Raw genomic sequence first — 15,752 nt, forward strand, 5'->3', positions numbered from 1 at the left:
ATCCCCGAACCGCACAGTCCGAAATTGAAGTGCGGAGAATTCTCGATCTTCAAAACATAGCAGAATCGATGCCTGATGCGTTTTCTGATATCGCTAAAGTGACGAGATCACATATACCTGCTGCAAACGTGCCTGCAAGGATTGAAGTCTCTAAAAGTAGAGGACATGACGCCAACTCAAGAATGCATGAGCATGGCGCCAACGTCCCATCTCTTAAAGATGGTGACGTTATGGCTAGGCCCACGGCTCCTGCCAGGAAGCGCGGGAGGCCCATAGGTTCGATGGATTCTCGCCCAAGAAAGAAAGCGAGTTTGGCTCAAAATAATCCATTAATCATCGATGTGAATAATCCATCTCATGAGAATATTCCGGATTATGGTTATGTCCAAGAGACATCATTGGGGGACGCTCCAATGTCAGAACCAACTCCAGAGAATAGAGAGATCTCCATAAATTACACTAGTGTACATGAGATGATGGATAGAAATTCTATGGCGATTGATGATGCATTTGCATATCATATTGCAAAAGGAATTATAGAATATGATGATATCGAACCTCGCTCTGTTGAAGAATGTCAACGAAGAGCAGATTGGCCTAAATGGAAAGATGCGATCCAGGTTGAATTTGATTCACTAACAAAGAGACAGGTATTTGGGCCTGTAACGCAGACACCCCAAGTGTAAAGCCTGTTGGCCATAAATGGGTCTTTATTAGAAAGCGTAATGAGAAAAATGAGGTGGTAAGATATAAAGCCCGCCTTGTGGCGCAAGGTTTCTCACAACGCCCTGGAATCGACTACGAGGAGACATATTCTCCCGTAATGGACGTTATAACGTTCCGCTACCTTGTCAGTTTGGTAGTTTCTGAAAAACTTGACATGCAGCTTATGGATGTGGTTACAGCATATCTCTATGAGGATCTAGATTCAGAGATATATATGAAGGTTCCAGATGGACTTCAATTACCCAAATCAAGTGGCTCTAAACCACGGAGCGCGTTTTCAATAAGATTAAAACGCTCACTATATGGATTAAAACAATCCGGACGGATGTGGTATAACCGTCTAAGTGACTACTTGATTGGGAAGGGATATATTAACAATGAAATATGCCCATGCGTGTTCATTAAAAGAACAAGTTCCGGATTTGCAATCGTAGCAGTTTATGTCGATGACATGAACCTAATTGGAACTCTAGATGAGTTGAAGGAAACTGCTAAATACTTGAAATCCAAATTTGAGATGAAAGATCTTGGGAAAACACGGTTTTGTCTCGGTTTAGAACTCGAGCACCGTAGTGATGGGATTTTGATCCATCAGTCTGCATATACTCAGAAGGTCCTAAGGCGCTTTAATGAAGATAAAGCGAAGCCTGCGAGTACTCCCATGATCGGCCGTAGTCTTGAGCCCGGAAAAGATCCGTTTCGTCCAAGGGATGAGGACGAAGAACCATTAGAGGCCGAAGTGCCCTATTTGAGTGCAATAGGCGCATTATTGTACTTAGCTCAATGCACAAGACCGGATATCTCATTCGCAGTGAACTTGTTAACTAGACATAGCTCTGCGCCAACACGCCGCCATTGGATTGGTGTAAAGACCATCTTTCGATACCTAAGAGGTACGATTGATATGGGCCTATTCTATCCCTACAGAGAGAAAAGGAATGACGGAAAGTTGGGATTGGACCCCAAAAGGCAAAACGCCCCCGTCCATGGAATGGCCGCCGCTCATGGTGGCCGGCGTCCTCCTATCTCCCTCCATCAAAACTACAATGATGTCTTGATGGGTTTTGCTGATGCAGGGTACCTCTCTGACCCTCACAAAGGTCGCTCCCAATCAGGTTATGTCTTTACCATGGGAAGCACTGCGATATCTTGGAGGTCTACAAAACAGACTCTTGTTGCTACTTCCTCAAATCATGTAGAGATTATTGCTCTACATGAAGCTGTACGTGAATGTGTATGGCTAAGGTCTGTAATTCGACACATTCAAGGAAGTTGTGGTTTGAAATCTACCACGGATGAACCTACATGCATTTATGAGGATAATGCAGCTTGTATTGAACAAATGAAGTTAGGTTTCATCAAAGGCGACAACACCAAGCATATATTGCCTAAGTTCTTTTATAATCAGCAACAACAATCACTTCTAAAGATTGAAGTAAACCAAATCCGATCAGAGGATAATGTAGCGGACTTATTCACTAAGTCGTTACCTAAATCCACCTTCGAGAAACTTGTGAAGAGTATCGGATTAAGAAGGTTATCCGAACTCTCATGATTGTAGCAATCAGGGGGAGATATCGACATCAGGGGGAGTTACTCAGTCTCGAAGGATCAAGGACGTGTTGCACTCTTTTCTCCTCCTCGAGTTCATTTTTATCCCACAGGGTTTTTCACTCGAGCAAGGTTTTTAACGAGACAATGGATGAAGCGTCGCCACCAAGTTTGAGCGGCACAAGGGGGAGTATTGAAGGATATTGACACTTAGTGTGCCTAGTCAAACTAGGATAAGTTCTATAGTTGTAATAGGAGAGGTTTCCTACTCCAAGTTAGAATAGGAATCCTTGTACTCTTAGATTATGCACTTTGTAATCCCTATATATAGGGCTCCTATTCTCTATAATAAAATACACTTCTCTCATCAATCTCTCTCAATACCAATATACTTAAACAATGGTATTGTTATTAAAAATTTAAAACTCCCTAAATTGGATTGGGGTAGGAACAATTTTGGGTGATAGTAGCAACAGTTCATTTTCAACTGCAAGGACTTTGCATATTGGTCTTGAATTCTTGATGTTAATATTGGCCAAACAGTGAGATCCAAGGAACACTAAGAATTTTCAGAACAGTGAGATCCAAGGAACACTAAGAATTTTCAGAACATTCAAAATCTGAGAAGAAATTTTGCCCGAGGTGAATTTGGTTCATTTTAGTAAACTTGGATATTGGTAAAGTCATCCAAGTTTATATTGAAGAAGTACGAGTCCTGGTTTTCTCCGTGTTTGCTTGGTTCATCCACTGCTAAATAAATGAAAACTGAAGGGACAATACCAATAATGCATCATTCTTTCATGCAACAAGTTCAAACTGTTATTTGCAGCATCATATTCTTATATACTAAAAGTAAATTGCTTTAGGAGCCATAATATTATTATAATTTACAAAGACAGGTTTACAGCTTTGAATAAAGATTTCATCTTCACAAAATGTATGCAAATTTATTGTGTTTGGAATCAAAACCTTAGTTTGCAGGAGGCAATAGTGGGTCTTCTGAAGCGAGAGACTTGTTCTGTTTTCTTTTCAAAGATAACAGAAGCCAATAGAGAAAACCAGCAGAGAAGAAGCTAACAAACCAGGCATTGTTGTAGATGATCACAAATGTATGTGATACTGAAGAAAGAACACCAACTTTTTGCAAGAAACCTGGAACCACGGGCAAAATCCCAAACACAAGAGCTGCCATTGCTGCCAAATTGTAGCCTCCCGTATAGTAGTAAGCGCCATAAGGACTTTGTGTGTACAAGTCCTTCATGCTTAAGGTTGTGTGGTGGACAAGATAGTAATCTGCGAGAATTATGCCTCCAATTGGACCCAACAGAGCAGAATATCCAACAAGCCATGTGTAGACAAAGCTCTCACTTGATCTAAGAAGCCTCCATGGCTGAAATGCAATTCCAAGCAAAGCTGTGAAAATAGCTCCCCTTCTGAATGTGAACTTCGAAGGACTAAGATTGACTAGCGCATTTGCTGGTGCCACAACATTAGCTGCAATGTTGGTGGTAAAGGTAGCAAGGCTAACACCAAAAATGGCTAGGAATATTGTTGTTACCCCTCCGATCTCACCAAGAAGTTGGATTGGATTGGATATGACACGCCCAAAAATTACCTCAGTGGAGCAGGTTACAGCTAGGCCAACGAATGTGAATGCCCCCATGAAGATTGGCAGCCCCGCCTGACCGATGACCTGATCAGTCTGGCTCTTGGCGTATCGGGTAAAATCGGGTATGTTGAGAGCAACAGTAGCCCAGAAGCTTATGTTTGCAGTGAGGGAAGGAAAGAAGAGGGACCAAAATTGTTGGGATGTTAGTTTGGAGGATATGGAAAGCATGTGGCTAAAACCACCAGCTTTGACATAAGCCCAAATTACAAGGCAGGACGTGAGTGTGATTAGAATTGGAGCAGAGTATTTCTCAAGCTCTCTGATTCCATCCATGCCTTTCCAAACAATGGCCGATTGGGCAACCCAAAAGACAATAAAACAAGCAAACTCTAATGGGGATGTGCCTAGCCGTGGCAGGAATTGAGACAAAGAGGAACTTTTGATTGAACTTGGTAGTAGAAGGAAAATTGCTTCACCACCGATCCACGTCTCAATTCCATACCAACCACAACCTACCAAGGCTCTAAGAAGAGTTGGGATATGAGCACCATGGATCCCAAATGAGGATCTAGCCAAAACCGGGAAAGAGATGCCATATTTAGTGCCCGGATGACCGGTGAGGATCAGTGGGACTAGTAGTACTATGTTGGCTGCTACAACTGTGGCAATTCCTTGCCACCAAGCCATTCCAAGGTCAACTAGACTACCAGCCAGGTAGTAAGTTGGCACTCCCACAACAAGGCCAACCCAAAGACTAGCCAATTCCCACCGGGAAAAACTCCTCTGGTCCGGCGTTGTGGGCTTGAGATCGTCGTTGGTGAGAGTGGGATCGGCTTCAAAGTCATCGAATTTGGGACTAGGAGTGGATTGGATTGAAGCCATGGTGGTGAAAATGGGGCTTCTAAGAGTAAGATGATGATGAGCTTGAACATGGGTGGTGTGGAACTTGGCAGTTAAGTTAGTTGGCAAAAAAGGAGAGGTCAGAAAGCTAGTTGGGTTTTTGGTTATTGCAGGAAAGGAGGGATGGAGATGGAAGCTGAGACATTTGGGCACCATGATTCACTGGGATTCCTAATGACTCTGGAATCTATGGTATCAGTTTGAGATAGATGATGAGTGGTTGCTATCAGCCAATGAGAATTGCTTTGTTTTTGTGTGAATGAATGGGGTTCCTTGGAGTCTAAGTCCCACAAGTTGACTATTCTATATTTTGGAATTTGGAATCTTGGATCAAATGACAGATCAAATCCGCAACTCTAATAATCACATGACAGAGCAAGTCTGCAACTATAATATATTTTATGATTTTTATCTCCTCAATCAAACATTAGGAAATTTCCAGGTAACCTACACAACGTACTTTCTTTGTTGAAAGGGATTAAAATAAGATAATTTCAATGTGTTGGAACTTGTGGGACTCTAGTCCCCCATGGAAGAAATTTTGAAGGATCATACCCTTTTTAAGGACACACCCATGTAAAGAATTAAATGGGCAACAAGTCAAAATATGGGATTCGGTGGGCTTTCCTATTGGGCTTCTCATAGGAATATATATATATATATATATATATATATATATATATATATATATATAATTTCTATCTCAGGTCACTGCAGTGCAGACCTCTATCTGATCAAGTTAGTGAATTCAATTTCGAATTAAAGTTATTTGATTTCAATTGCTTACTTGTTATATATGGGAATCTGCTTTTACTCGAAGGAATTTGCTTTTACTTGAGGGAATCTGCTTTTACTCAATAAAGGCAAAAAACAGGAAGCAACACGATTATCTATGTTTTTGCCTCGTGAATGAATAGTGAAAAGTTACTACTGTTCATAAATAGTGAACTGTCTTGGTAGTGGGTCTTGACTATTTTACTCGAAGTCTTCTTATGGGTCTTGGCTGTCTTGGAAATCAGCCCATTTGACTAGTTTACCGGGAGTGCCTGGATGACTGCGAGATGAGGATGAGGATCGGGAAGAAATTTCTTCTTCTTCATCAGATTCATCTTCATCATTACTGAGAGTAGCTGCTTGTGCTAAGAGCTTTTTTGCTAACTCTTTCAATTCTTCTGACTTGGAGGATGTATCTGATTTTGCTTTCCCCTTTGACTTGGAAGAGGAAGGTGACTTGAGGGATTTAGGTTGTGACTGGGAAGTGGATGCCGTTTGGGGTGGCATTGGAGTGACTGGAGCTCTTGACTGAGTAGGTTGTGATGGAGTAACTGGAAATTCTTCATTAAATTGGGAGATAATTCTTTCAGTTTTGAATTTATCCCACCATTTGACTAGGAAATGCCTTGAGACTACATGTTCTTTGACTTCATAATGCCATTTGAAGATCCAGGGGAGCTTGTATTTGGCATAGGAAAAAACATATTGTCACTCTCCCCTATATGAAGGGATTCAATGAGAAAAATATTCCTACCAAAGCTCGCCCAATCCAAATGAATCAAGAAGTCATGGAATTTTGCAAAACAGAAATTAAAGATTTACTCCATAAAGGAATCATCAGACCTGCCTTCTATGTGCAAAAAAATGCTGAATTAGAAAGAGGAACTCCACGCTTAGTCATCAATTATAAACCCCTCAATACAGTACTAGAATGGATTCGATACCCTATTCCCAATAAAAGAGATCTCATTAACAGATTAAACAATTCTGTCATTTTCTCCAAATTTGATATGAAATCAGGTTTCTGGCAAATAAAAATACAAAGACAAATACAAAACTGCTTTTGTCACACCCTTTGGTCATTACGAATGGAATGTAATGCCATTCGGCCTTAAAAATGCCCCCAGTGAATTTCAGAATATTATGAATGATATTTTTAATCCATATAGTCATTTTTCCATAGTCTACATTGATGATATCCTTATTTTCTCACAATCCCTTGATCAACATTGGAAACATTTACACCAATTCTTCACCATCATCAAAAACAATGGTCTAGTCGTCTCTGCTTCAAAAATTAAGCTCTTCCAAACTAACATTAGGTTTTTAGGATTCAATATCCATCATCTCCAAATTAGTCCAATAGATCGAGTGATACAATTTGCCGACAAATTTCCAGATGTAATCCTAGACAAAAACCAATTGCAAAGTTCTTAGGATCCTTAAATTATGTGGCAGATTTTTACCAAAATCTAAGAAAAAAATGCAAACCTTTATTTGATAGGTTACAAACCAACCCCCCTCCTTGGTCATCAATTCATACTTCTTTAGTCAAAGAAATTAAAAGTTATGTCAAAACCCTTCCATGCCTAGGCATTCCCCTAGCCAATTCCTTCAAAATTGTAGAAATTGATGCTTCTGAAGTAGGCTATGGTGGTGTCTTAAAACAACAAATCTCTCCTACTCATCCTGAGCAAATAGTTAGATACTACTCTGGAGTCTGGAACCAATCACAAAGCAATTATAGTACTATCAAAAAAGAAATTTTATCTATTGTTTGATGTATTAGTAAATTTCAAGATGATTTATTAAATCAAAAATTTTTAGCCAGAGTTCATTGCAAAAGTGCAAAAGATGTTTTAGAAAAAGATGTTCAAAATATTGCTAGTAAACAAATCTTTGCCAGATGGCAAGCGATTTTAAGTATTTTTGATTTTGAAATTGCATTCATTAAAGGTAGTGACAATCACATACCAGACTTTCTAACCCGAGAATTTCTACAGGGTTCCAAAAATGAAGACTCGATCATCCACCGGGAGAAATCCCTCAAATCTAGACAATGAAGACCCTTTTGATATTTGCCCAACTGCTCCCAAAAATACAGTTAAAACAGAATCATCAACACCAGTCAAACAAAAGTCATCCTCTAGTCTTGTCCCATATGCTGGGCACCCACCACTACCGCTACCACCCAATAATAGATTCAATACCATTGGTAGCATCCTTGGTACTAGTCGTCCCAACTACCAGTCAGCCCTAGTCAACCAATATGACCCATTCAAATCTGATTCTCATACAAATTACAAAAAAACCTCTCCCTATTACCTGAGAACTAGTCACCATCTTTTCTACGTTGAACCAACCAAGAGTCATCTCAAAAACCCAATGTCCTTAGTTAAAACTTACTACCCTCCTGGTTTTCACTTTCTACCTAGTCATCCTACCAAGTCATTAAAATTTTATAGAGATATTCTTTTTGAAACCAAATCAGTCACCATTAAGCCTATTCATGACACAAAGGATCCAACTAAGATCCTATATCATTATATATATATATATACTGTTATTGTTCGTATATACTGATTGGATCTAACACAATGTATTTTACAAGTCAGGAAATTACTTGTAGGGGGAATTTGGAGTTCTTTTTCTAACTTTACTTTCACTATGCCACGTTTTTGTTAAGCCATTAAGCAAATCATATAAGCTGTATTATTTATCGCACCATCATATCGGTTCTAACAATAAAATCATTAGATTAAGTTGTTCCCCAAAGCCAATAATGCATTAGTGGGTGTCCAAAGATAATTGGAGCTAAATATTGGTTACACCCACTATCACGCATATCATGTTGAACCACCTTAGTGTTTTAACCTTAATGTAACGAAAAGTAAACATCAACAAAAACGAGTCTCAAATCATGTCGGCAGATCTTAAAATAGGAGCTAAATGATTTAAGAATTGAACACGAATGATGCATGAGTAGTGGCAAACTACCAACAACCAGAACAGGAACCTTAAGGTGTCCAGGAATCATGAATGTGTAGATAGATATCATAGAATCACTCATTTTGCTCAAGTCGTGGAAATATTAGGGCCTACATCCCCTTATTCTTTCATTTCTTTCGCCTTTGGGACAAAAGTTTCATTGATTTGTAGTCACCGAGACAAAGTTTCAAAGAAGACTCACCTGTTGAATGACGATAGTTCTATAGTGCTCTGGAGCCGAAAGTTGTTTGAGTATGAAAACAGAAACAATGAGCATCTCTCTGCCGTTTGACATGGATTTCAAACATGAGCGGCTGCAACAGAAGCCATGAATCTCTATCCAAACGAACGAAGACAGAGTCCACACCGACAGCCAAAGTTATACGCAACAGCCTTGTGTGCTTAACTGGTCAGCATCCACCATTCCAACTCACAGAGCACAAAAAGCCACTGAAGACGGAGCTTCCTTAACCATATGGCCGGGGGCACCAAGTCAAAGATTATTGGATAATCTCAACACAGAACCATCTACTTATCACCCGTGAATCCCTTACCTGTCCCTTAAGCAACAATCCATCTGTCCAAAATCATATTCAAAATTAAAATCCGGTTGGTGCTTGGATATCTCCAAAAGACCAAATCTTGGTTGTCTACATCACCAAAAATAATATTCATGTCCATTGTCATAGTTACACTTGGGCGACCTGTAACCATAAAAGCGGAGCACTCTCAATGTCCACACCAGCACTGGGTACGTGTAAGCCACTTGAAGCACTCAAAGCGGATCAAAACCCAGCATTATCGGAACAATCTACGAAATCAAAGTGCTACCCTTTAGTCTCTTATATATACGTACACTCAACCAAGTGTCATAGCGCATATATAGTCCCACAAAACTCTCTCTTCTCTCGGTCATTTCGTCGAACGCTTTCAGAAACGAGCTTGATTTGCAGAAACCCAGAAGTGAAATGAGCGATGGAGGACTTTGCATCCAACTTCCAACCTTCTTCACGGTCCTACTTCACACCCCTTTTGATTTCCATGGCCGGAATAGTCTCCACTACTCTAGCCGTAATAGCATACCATTTCATAGTGACGAAGTTTTGCTTGAGGCATAGGCATAGGCAGAGACAGAGAATACTAGAAACATTCTCCAATTTCTCACCGCAACCGAACCCCAACAACAACCAAACTGGGGTAGATAAGAAAGTCCTGAGCTCTATCCCAATTCTCTCTTACTCCACAAAAGACGGACTGACCGGTCTAGATCAGAGTGAGTGTGTAATCTGCTTGGGTGAGCTCGAAGATGGTGACATGGTGAGGCTTCTGCCCAATTGCAAACATGTGTTTCACAATCCATGCATAGACAAATGGTTCTTGGCACATACAAACTGCCCGGTTTGTAGGGCACCTATAGCCGCGCCCATTAAAACTGTGGAGCCTTTGCCTACAGATCAAGAAACCCGAGAACAAGAAGTTCGAGGTGAAGCCAGCAGCGTTGAATGTTCTAATTCGAATTCGTCTCCCCAGAGTCATGAGGAGGAAAGGGGACTACTTAGCAATAATCCAACCACTGTTCAATTGCCAAAAAATGGTTTGCTAAGGAATTGTGTGTCCCTCGTGCTGTTGCCTATAGAAGGAAGTTCTAAGAAGAAAAGATTTGTGAACGGGTTGGAGAGGTCATTGTCTTTGGATCTGTCACATATCCTCATCAACGTACAGAGAGAATGTGGCGATGATCACGAGCCCTCTTCATCATCATCTCCATCTTCTCCTTCTTCTTCTTCTCCTCCTCTGGCGAAAGCGGTTCTTGTAGAGTCTGGATCATTCGGGGAAAGATCTTTCAGACAGTTTGATCGGATGTCTACAGTGTTAATAAGATCACTTTCGCAGTTGCGGGTAGGGCAAAGTAGCAGCACCATGGCCAATGGTCATGAAATTCTTCCTTGTTAGGATGTTCAAAGATTCTTTTTCGTTAAATGACTTTGCTAGGAGACTATTTTCTTTGTGAAAGTAATAAGCTAGCTAGGATCGCATTATTCATTCATTCAATCCAAAAAGAGAGACATTATGCATTTTTTTCCTGGACTCCAACAACACTAGACACCTATTCTTTGTCAATTTTTTAGTAAACCAATTTTAAAATGGTAAGTACCAAAATGAAAAGTAATATGAAGCGTTATAGTTTTAAATTTGGATAATTCTATTTGCACATCCCAAAATACGTTGGTGATGAAAAATTTTAATTAGACTTTGACTCATAAATAAATTCGGACTAGAGTTGGAGCTGGCCAATAAAAATCGAAAATCATTGTTTGACCGTTCACTCGTATGCATGGGGTACATGCACAATACCCTCCAATGTCTAAGTCAATATTTTTCTTACTTGATTGTAGTAAACAGGTTGGAATGAAATGTTTCACCTAACAATTAATAGACCTCTTTAAATAGCGTGAAGTGCAGCTTGGGCTCCAAGCCAACCTTCTGAAACTTGGGCCAGACTCCTCGAGGATGTGCCTTGGGCCTTACTCTACTCACCCTGACCCAATGGCGTGCTGCCACTTGTCACATATTTCTTGAATCATGGTGATGAATTATTATTGAATAAATGTCATTAAATTTTATTTCACTGCTGGGCCCTCTGTTATAATTGCATGCCCAAAATTGATTGTCCACCCCCACAATGCCCCCTTTTTCTCTTGCTGTGCACATTCAAATACAAATAGGGAAGGGAAAAGCCATTACTTTCAACAATTTGTCAACCTTAACAGGAATTGGTTAGCATAATGAGAAATAAACTATGCAATATTCACATGTCTGCACTAGGAATAAATACATTCAACAGTAGAAAACAAAGACATTCAGCGATATTAAGAGCGAGAAATCAAATCATATAAGATGAATCAATCTCTACGATTGTCCTACTCGAGGAATCAGTTCCAACAAATCAAGTGCAACTGTCTTACTCTAGGAACTAGTCTCGAAGCATAAAGGTAACTATCTTACTAGAGGAATCAGTCTTGAAGCATAAAGATAATTGTCTTACTTGAGGAACCAGCTCCTATGAATCAAATGCAACTGTCCTACTCGAGAAATCAGCTCCTATGAATCGAATGAAACTATCCTACTCGAGGAACCAGTTATACAACAATAAAAGGCAACTTGCTCGACTGCTCGAGGAACGGTCTCGATAATATTATTCGTGCGAGGAATGCACTAGAAATAATTTCGATAGTCTCTTGAATAATCAACATGAGCAAAAATCACTAAACATTTTTATTTTTTCTTACTTGATTTTTATCAAGTCGTACCAATCTTTTAAGGTCAAATGAAGTCAGGATCTTGAGAAGAATTTTGGCACGTGGACTTTTTCATGATCCCTCTTGTTACCTCGACTCATGTCATTATATTGAAAAAGTTGCCCAGCTTTCATTGCTGCGAGGATTGCTGGTCGCACTCTCTCACACTTATATATCTCGTGACCCCTTGCATCGTGGAGCAAACAATATCGACTCCTCTCAACCTCATTAGCCTCCGGTCTGGGTTTTTCCACAAATGGTCACTTGTTGGTATGAAAAATTCTGATTGGACTTTGACTCACCAATAAAGTCTGATGCCTAAGTCAATATTTTTCTTAGTTAATTTTAGTAAATAGGTCGGAATGATATGTTTTACCTGATAATTAATTGGATGCTCTTTAATAGCCTGAAATGTTACTTAGACTCCAAGCAAACTTTCTGAAACTTGGGCCACACTCCTCAAGGATGTGCCTTGGGCCTTACTCTATTCACCATGACTAAATAGTGTGCTGCCACTTGTCACCTATTCCTTAAATCATTTTGATTAATTATTATCAAATAAATGTCATTGAACTTAGTTCACTGTTGGGCTCTCTGTTGTAATTGCCTCCACAAAATACTTGATACACATTTTTTTTTTCACGTATAAAATCATATTTCATGGGTAAGTAAAAGGACCAAATAAAAATCACCCAGCAGTACCAAATACATATGTCATTGAACTTAATTCACTACTGAGCTCTCTGTTGTAATTGCAGGCCCAAAATTAATTTACCACCCCACAAAATACTTGACACACACACACACACATATATATATCTTTGTTGGAGAAATTACAATAAAATTATAATTTCTATGTGAGAAACTCGTTGACAATAGGCTGAGGCGCAGGTATCTCGCTTTCTTTAAGGAGATTCAATCCCTTTGTGGAACAATGCCGGTGCACCAGAAATCTCTTGACTTGTCCCCTCCAGGATACAACAGCCCAAAAACAAGTTGTACGGCTCACACCAATCTGCACAAATTGGAGGAACCCAAAGCTCCACCAAAAGAACACATTTCTTTGGCTAAAAAACACACAAGACACTTTGGGGAATTTTGGAAAGAAAGTTGATGAGTGAATAGTAGTGTTTCGTAATAGTATTACGTAAAAGCAATGATATATTTGAGCATGCAACAAATGGTGCTATTTATAGGCACTTAGGGCACTCCCTTCAATTAATAGGGTAGTAACCAAAAGCCATAGGTTACAAGAATTAAAACCCAAAATAAATCAAAATAAATCACCATGAGTTACAAACAAAACTCAATAAATTTTGAATTTAAACACACAAATAAATTCAGAATTTAAACACAAAATAAATTCACCCAAATTTAATTTCAAAAATAGATAAAATATTAAAATGTTACAACAATCTTTTTCACATGTACAGTCATATTTCATGGGTAGGTAAAAGGACCAAATACAAATCAATTTAAAAGATTATAATCCCCAAGTCTTGGAGCCTGTTTTCTGATCTTTATCCACGAGCCTTGCAAGTTGCAACAAGTTGATTACACAAGTTGTTTCGGTTCTTAATCAACAGAATCATCACCAGTGTTTCAATTCAGAATCAACAGACACATTTCTGATCCAAAAAAGAAAAAAACATTATTTATATCTTAACTTGCAAAATTTTCTTCCATTAATTTCTTAATTGAAAGTTCTCAACAAAAAAAATCATAACTTTGAACATAAAATGCACACTCAGAATCCTTTAAGCATAAATAAGAAAGGAGCACGCCATAGAGGACAGTCGCATTGATCAGTTGCTTATATATACAAAACTAAACGTGTCCAAATATATGTGTATGTATGTATATATTGTTGGCGTGAGTCATGCCATGTAATTAGGATTGTGAATATTGAGTATTATTAGAATTATTTTGTTGTAATTAGTTTCCTAATAGGTCTTGATGTATCTTGTATATATACTCCGTTCGGAGAAGGTAAATATTACATCTGAAAGTTCCAATCTCTTTGTTCCTTTGTTCTATTTGACTTGGTATCAGAGCCGAGATCTCTTCGGACTTGGTGTAGGTGTTATTTGGTTTCCGCTGCGAGAGAAAAAAAAAATCAATTTGCTCTTGTTCTTTTGTTTCTTTGGTCGCTGGCCCTTTCGTTTGATTACTGATCCCTTTGCTTTATTCTTGGTTACTGGTTCTATTGCTTCAATCATACCTTGGTTGTACGCTTGGTATTTGGAACACTAATTGATATATATCAATCATCAATATATCAATCATTCCTTTGGTCTACGTTCTGTACTAAAGCATCCCTTTGGTCTACGTTCTTTTTTATTACTGGTCTAAAGCATCCCTTAAGCTACGTTCTGCACATCAAGTCCATTCTACACATCTGCTCTTAGGGACCGACCGCTTCCATCAACAATTGGTTTGTGGTTTCTTAATTTGGATATTTGAAGAAAATTGTGGATCTGACTATTACCGATGGGAATACTAGAGGAAGTGGTGGTGGTCAAAGAGGCAAAGCGGCAGTCCAATTGGTGCCAGAACCTGACTTCTACGGCATTGCAGGGCAAGATCCTTCACAGGGTAATGTTTCCTTGACTAAGGAAACTCGAGGTAAAATTGGTGTTGCTTTACATGTTTATGACTTTACTGGTAGTGATACATGGATAATTGATTCTGGTGCGTCTGACCATATGACCTATGATAAGTCCTTCTTTATGTCTATGTCATACCCTTCTATATCCCCTGTTTCTAATGCGAATGGTGCGTCTTTTCCAGTCTTAGGTATTGGGTATGTTCAGGTTACACCCTCCATTGTATTGCATGATGTGCTTTATGTACCCTCATTGTCTCATGATCTTTTGTCTGTATCCCAGTTGGGGTCACAAAATAAATGCTTTGTAACCTTTTATCCAATGTATGTTATTTTTCAGAATCTGTGCACCAGGGTGATCATGGGCAAGGGAGACTTGAGGGGGAGACTGTTTCACTTAGATTGCATGTACGCAGAGCCAACACAAGCACCGGAACAGCCTTTGGCCCTGACATTGAATTCTGACAGATTGAGTGAGCTATGGTTGTGGCATAGGCGTTTGGGTCATTCATCTTTTGGAGTTATGAAGAAGTCCATGCCTTCATTGTTTCTGGGAGTTAGTAAGTCTAGCCTGCATTGTGAAACTTGTGCTTTGGCTAAGAGTCATAGGTCTAGTTATCCTTCGAGTTTTCATTCTAGTACTATGCCTTTTGAGTTAATTCATTCAGATGTATGGGGTCCTTCTAAACATTCTACCCTTTCTGGAATGCGATATTTTGTGTTATTCATTGATGACTTTACTCGATTATCTTGGGTGGTTTTACTTAAGTCCAAAGATTATGTTTTCTCTGCTTTTATAGCATTCCATAAGGTTGTTCGTACTCAATATGATGCTCATATTAAGGTCTTTCGTTCCGATAATGGGGGTGAGTTTGTCAATCATTCTTTTCATGAATATTTCCAACACCATGACATAATACATCAAACTTCATGCCCACAGACACCTGAGCAAAATGGGGTGGCTGAACGGAAAAATAGTCATCTTCTGGACATGGATCGGTCTCTTCTTCTTAGTGCTAACATGCCTAAGTATCTTTGGGGAGAGGCCGTATTGTGTGCTTCTCATCTAATCAATCGTCTTCCATCTGTCCCTCTTCAAGGTCGTGTCCCACTTGAGGTCCTGTCTAACTATGTTTCTATTTCATCTTCTAATACTCTTCCTGCTCGTGTCTTTGGTTGTATTGCTTATGTTCATCTATATAAGAATCAGAGGTCAAAGTTGGATGCTAGAGCCCTTAAGTGTGTGTTTGTGGGGTATGGTTCTCATCAGAAAGGTTACAAATGTTATCATCCTCAATCC

The 15,752-nt window shown here is 39.3% G+C and overlaps 2 protein-coding genes across 2 annotated transcripts; one reads left to right on the forward strand and one right to left on the reverse strand.

Moving 5' to 3' along the window:
• Nucleotides 1-3,124: 3,124 nt before the first annotated feature.
• Nucleotides 3,125-5,065, reverse strand: LOC133721045 (purine-uracil permease NCS1). The gene has a single exon (XM_062147561.1). It carries the CDS (start codon nucleotides 4,940-4,942, stop codon nucleotides 3,248-3,250), a length of 1,695 nt encoding a protein of 564 aa, XP_062003545.1. The 5' UTR covers nucleotides 4,943-5,065; the 3' UTR covers nucleotides 3,125-3,247.
• Nucleotides 5,066-9,255: 4,190 nt separating this feature from the next.
• Nucleotides 9,256-10,625, forward strand: LOC133721764 (RING-H2 finger protein ATL52-like). Its single transcript, XM_062148479.1, has one exon. The coding sequence runs from the start codon at nucleotides 9,524-9,526 to the stop codon at nucleotides 10,499-10,501; it is 978 nt and encodes a 325-aa protein (XP_062004463.1). The 5' UTR covers nucleotides 9,256-9,523; the 3' UTR covers nucleotides 10,502-10,625.
• The last annotated feature ends 5,127 nt before the right edge of the window (nucleotides 10,626-15,752 follow it).

The sequence above is a fragment of the Rosa rugosa genome, chromosome 7, assembly GCF_958449725.1.
Source record: "Rosa rugosa chromosome 7, drRosRugo1.1, whole genome shotgun sequence".
In the NCBI taxonomy this organism is placed as follows: domain Eukaryota; kingdom Viridiplantae; phylum Streptophyta; class Magnoliopsida; order Rosales; family Rosaceae; genus Rosa; species Rosa rugosa.

What these genes read in the sequence shown, in the direction of transcription:
- LOC133721045 (XM_062147561.1), bottom strand. Translation starts at nt 4,942, where the DNA reads ATGGTGCCCAAATGTCTCAGCTTCCATCTCCATCCCTCCTTTCCTGCA.
- LOC133721764 (XM_062148479.1), top strand. Translation starts at nt 9,524, where the DNA reads ATGGAGGACTTTGCATCCAACTTCCAACCTTCTTCACGGTCCTACTTC.